This window comes from Pteropus vampyrus, unplaced genomic scaffold, assembly GCF_000151845.1.
Source record: "Pteropus vampyrus isolate Shadow unplaced genomic scaffold, Pvam_2.0 Scaffold174, whole genome shotgun sequence".
Lineage (NCBI taxonomy): Eukaryota > Metazoa > Chordata > Mammalia > Chiroptera > Pteropodidae > Pteropus > Pteropus vampyrus.
This window is the reverse complement of record NW_011888955.1, coordinates 775,672-780,754: the sequence shown is the minus strand read 5'-3', so window position 1 is coordinate 780,754 and position 5,083 is coordinate 775,672. Positions and strand designations below refer to the sequence as shown.

Genomic DNA, 5,083 nt, shown 5'->3' with positions numbered 1-5,083 from the left:
ATCATCACAGTAATGTCTCAGGGCGCGTGTGAGGTGGGCGTTTCCCGGCTCCATTAAAGTGGCAGCTGTGGGAGGCAGATGCAGGAACGGACGGTGAGTGCGAGTCATTCGGCTTACATGTGACGGGTCTGAGGAAGCCGGGGAAGTCAAAAGGCCTGACCCAGGACCTGCCCTGCTGCCCCAGTCGGGGTGCGAGGGGGAGCAGAAAGGCGGACACCCCAGAAGCCTCTTCTGGTTTATGCCATCAGCTTTGTGTGTGACGCTCATGGCGTTCCTGGGCCTCTAGGCCTCACTTTCCTCACTCGCAAGGCGAAGAAATAGAATTCTCGGTCCCGAGTGGAGGGGGTAAGATCTGGAAGAAGTCAGCGTTGTGAGCTGCCGAGCATCTCAGATGTCTTTTTTCAGAAGAAATGCAAAAATCTAACAGCTGCTTTGAAGCTAAGGAGAAGTGGGGTCTCCGGTTGCAGCCTGGGTTGGACAGGTCTTCGATCTGTTTGGTTCTGCCCATCGGCCTCCCTCGATGCCATCCCTTGGGGTCGGTGAGCCGCGGGCCCGATGAGACAGTCCATAGTAGCAGCTATGAGCCCAGTGCAGCGTCCGGCCAGCGAGGCGTGGGGACTGCAGCGTGAGGACGTGCTCGCTGGCCTTGGCGCAGGCAGCCGCGAGCTGGGTGAGAGTTTTCCTCTGTGCGCCCTGGTTCCAGATTCTGCCCGCCACCCCGCTTCACTTGCTTCAACTTGAGCCGCAAATTAAAGGTTAGACAGGGGGTAAAAATGAAAACGTCAGGGAGACGTCCATCTTCGGGCTAAGCGTCCGTGGCTGGCAGGCTGCTGTGTATGTAGCTCAGTGCGAGGGCCAAGGGCGCAGTGACTGGGTGTAGTTCAGGGTTGCCGCAGGGCGTGGGCGCCCACCACCTTTCTTTGGTGATCAGAGGCTTTGTCGGAGTTATTTACTTAGAGGGCCTAATTTTTACTAAACTGTCGAATAAAAACAAGATATAATTCAGAGTCATTATATTGATTTGAATTTAAAACGTACAACTTTTATTTTAAAACGGTGCTATTTCAAAGGTAATGTTTCATAAAATTTAAAATCATTCCTAGACATTTGTTTCTCTGATCTTGGCTGAGGCACAGTAAATGTCTTAAACCCGTCACGGGCACTAAAGTTCTCTCCGCAGGGTTTACTGCTGGGCAGAGTTAATCTACTAAATACAATCTATAACCTAAAAATCTATTTTTGGATTATAAGGGGAAAAGTCAGTTGTAAGTGACCTATTTTGACAAGGAAATGGCAAATGGAGGTGGAAAGGGAAGGAGACTCATCTTTCCAAATTGAAGGTGATGAGGCGAATCGCCTAAGAATTGGCTGCAGTGGAAAAGGAGGAAGTAAGAAAAATAAGAGAAATAGTTTTTTCTGTTTAAAACTTTCTTTTAATGGCTAGTTTTAATTCAAAAAAGAAGAAATGACAATGCCAGTGGCTTGTGTTGACAGCCTGCGGGGAGTGGGGGTAAGAAAACGTTTAATTTTTTTTTTTTTTGGAAGTAAAGAATGATAGGATTTGACGCAAAGTCTTTAAAACCCAGATTTTGTTTCAATCAAATCTTGAAAACTTTGGCACCCTGCCTCCACATTCTAACAAACTGGAGCACACAGGTCACCCCCTCGGTGATTCGTGGCAAACTTGAAAATGACAATTATTTGAAGTTGAAGAGGCCACAGACAACTGAGTCAGCTCTCCAGAGGTTTGGGATTAATCTGAAGCTAAATTTTCATGTTTCATTAATCCTCTGGTAGTATTCTTTTTTGACGTTCTTTTTGATGATGACTCTGCCCTCATGTGACATTCAGTGAATCAGTAAATTATATAAGTGAATGTTTCCCACCCCAGAAACATGCTAAATGACATAATCAACATGAGAAATATTTCAATCTACGTGATTCTTAATTTTAAGCACATTATATGTATAGCGGAGAAACGAATCCTTCCATTCCTTCTGCTCATTTTTACCGTTTGAAGGCTGGGAGCTACAGAGATCAGGTGGCTTGCCCATGGTTACACATCAGTTCTCCAGGTAGAGGTCAAAGGACCTGGACTCTCACCTAAGTGCTGACACCACATGCCATGTGACCTGGGGTAAACTAATTTAGTAAAGTAATGAAACTGGAAAAGATTAAATTACTTTGTATGTTAAAAATGTTCTGTTAATTTCTTTTCCTTTATGTATGTGAGACCTTTTATTAGCCTTTTAATATTTTATTTTTGGTAATATTGCTTTTAAAATCCAAATTTTTTGAAGACTTAAAACATTTATGTTGTCAGAAAAAAATTATTTGTGAATTTCGGAAGCCTAACTCCCAGGATTTATATTGAGCAATGAATGAAAAGTCGGCATGTATGGGTCAAAAAGTAATAGCTGATGGTGGTACATTCTCTCATTTTATATTTTAAATCTTTAACCTTTTGTTAAGTTAAAAAAAATACTTGAGGCTGCTTATGTCATAACTTTAATTTGAAACATTCTGTCCTCTTTGTGCTGTCTATACAATAGATAGTTCAGTTTTATATTTAGGAATATTATTAAAATATTCTTAACTAACACCTCAAGTGGCAAGGAAGGATGGGGGGCAGGTCATAGGCCACTAGGGAAGTGGTTCCTGGTTTAAAGAGAAATCGAAATCAGAGTATACCTTCTGGGAAGATTTAATGTTTACTTAAATTTGATGAGAAGTCCTAACGTGACTCTGCAGGAAGACTTCGACCTCACCTGACAGACCAGCCATAACGGGAATGTCTTTCAGGTGGGGGTCGCTGTTTCGTGCAAAGCAAGGAAGAGTAAACATGGAAGTCCAAAGTAAAGCAGAGATAAAAGCATGATGAAATTTTTAGATAAGACAAAATGAGTGATTTCAAAACTTTTTACTGAGTCATTTGCTTTCAAGTGCTATTTTGTAGAGGCCGGCCTGCCCACTGAAATTATAGTACAGGTGATATTTTGTCTCAAAAGCTGGGTAAGATTTAAGGAGAATGGTCATAAAGATACAACCACAAAGCATTTTAGTTGTCTTCATTTCTGTTCTATTGATCAGTAACCTTAGTACAGACGAGGCTGTAGTGGGCTCAGCTTCCCAAATTGATTCCTAAAGCTGGTTCTGTGTTTACGTTAAGATTTTTTTTTTTGGTTAAGTATGTTGATGCATTCAGCCTGTGAGCATAGGTATGGGATAATGCTACATTATTCATTTCGAGCTCACATCAAGAGTAATTAAAGACTTATCAGTCATATCTTAGGCGCCCACGGGATGGGCTTATTCAATTTTACAAGTTATTGACATTCGTTGTATGCCATTTGCATATGAAACACTACCGTATTAACATCCTTTTTCCTCTCTTAGATTTCCAGGACCTCCACCTGTCAACAGTGCAGCACCCTCATATGCACCGTATTCACCTGCCACACAGTCATCTTACGCAAGCCCCGTGCCCGCCCCATCCGTCTCCCAGCTGGGCAGTCAGCTCGGTGCCGTGCACATCAACAGCTATGGTAACCAGTCAGGTGTGTGCCTCGACAGCCTTGGTCATGAGTATCGTTAATGAGAAGGGTTTTCTTCCTTTAAATACGTGCAACTCTGGCACACCATAGTAAAGTCGTTTGGGGGACATTTTTACGTAAACTAAACTACTTGTATTGTGTATGGCTATAATTCATTTTTTTCCTGATCATGCTGCCATTTATTTCAACATAATCGAAAGATCCATTAGTATTGTTCAATACTAGGACAATAAAAAACAAAAAATGCGAACGTCACAAATAAACAGAACAGCGGAATTATTTTAAGAAATATGAGGGTAGTTTTAACCTTGTGTTGTTTATTGGGGACCCTAGAATAAAAAATGATACTCATTGCTTCACAGCGCATTTTGATTCTTTGCGTAGATCGTGGGAAGAATGGGAGCTCAGATGCCGTGAGGCGGCAGAGAGCCTAACGGGAGGGGAAGCAGAGCCCTGGGCTTTCCATCAGCGGAGGTGCTGAGCATTCCTGGGCCGCCCCCCCGTCATGACAGCACAGCCCGCCATCCGTTCCTGACCGGTGTTTCCGTACTTAGAAGTATCAGTCAAAACCCCCCTCAGAGTATTTCTTATCTTTTATTGATTCCAAAATGGGCAAATCTCCAATGAAGCAACTCAAAGCCACATAATCAGAGAGAGGAAGAAGTCCACTGCCTCCCAGCTCTGTCCCGTGCGGTGGGAAGCACCTTAGTGGGAAGCACGCTAGTGGCCCACGCCTTCTCTGGGCATGTCCGCCTCGGTCTAAAGTCCGTTTGGTCACTGAATGTGTAGTGACCTGGATAACACCTGTGACCTAACAGCATTTTCTCCCATGCCACTGTCTAGGTTCGGTTCCAGGTCTGGCCCCATAGTTAAGTCAGCTTAGCACAACCGAGTCAAAGTTTGTATTGCCAGGCTTCTCACTAAAATTGAGTTGCTTTTACCCTTTTAAAATTCTCCAGTTATATAAAATGCCCCAGATAACATTTGTATCGCTTATTGAATGAAAGTTTTATCTTGTGGCCCTAGAAAAAAGAACATTGATTTGCGGGGCACTCTCTTGCTTTGTATCAGGTGAGCGAGTGTCCCTGTCGCGTACTCGGTGGGGTCAGCGGGAGCACGATGTTTAGGTGGCCCGGTCTCTCTCGCACAGGTCCAGCCCCCTCCAGCCAAGGCCCCCCGGGCCCTCCGTCAGCGCCATCATTCCAGGGCCCTCCACAGCCACCGCCACCATCCATCCTGCAGCCTGGGCCTCAAGTCCTTCCGCCACCACCCACTGCGCTCAATGGCCCAGGGGCGCCACCCCTGCCTCCGCCCACGCACAGGCAGGACGGGCTCGCTGGGCCCGCTCCCGCGAGGGCCCCGCTGCAGCCCCCACCTCTCCTGGGACAGGCTGTGGCTGCCGGCTACCCTCCGCAGCCAGGTAAGGCGGGCAGGGGCAGGAGGGCTGCCCGATGGGGAATTGGCCGTGTCCCCAGGGAATGGCCGCCCTTCTCCGACTCTCAAGGGAGCGTGCCTTTTGAATAGGGTGG

At 45.7% G+C, this 5,083-nt stretch overlaps 1 protein-coding gene across 1 annotated transcript in view; it reads left to right on the top strand.

Moving 5' to 3' along the window:
• The window catches only part of SEC24D (SEC24 homolog D, COPII coat complex component), an 89,726-nt gene that overhangs the window by 10,380 nt on the left and 74,263 nt on the right, over nt 1–5,083 (top strand). Inside the window, exons 3-5 of the mRNA XM_023536962.1 lie at nt 3,397–3,557; nt 4,581–4,625; nt 4,705–4,974. Of these exons, the coding sequence (XP_023392730.1) occupies nt 3,397–3,557; nt 4,581–4,625; nt 4,705–4,974 (476 nt within the window). The remainder of the gene's footprint in view (nt 1–3,396; nt 3,558–4,580; nt 4,626–4,704; nt 4,975–5,083) is intronic.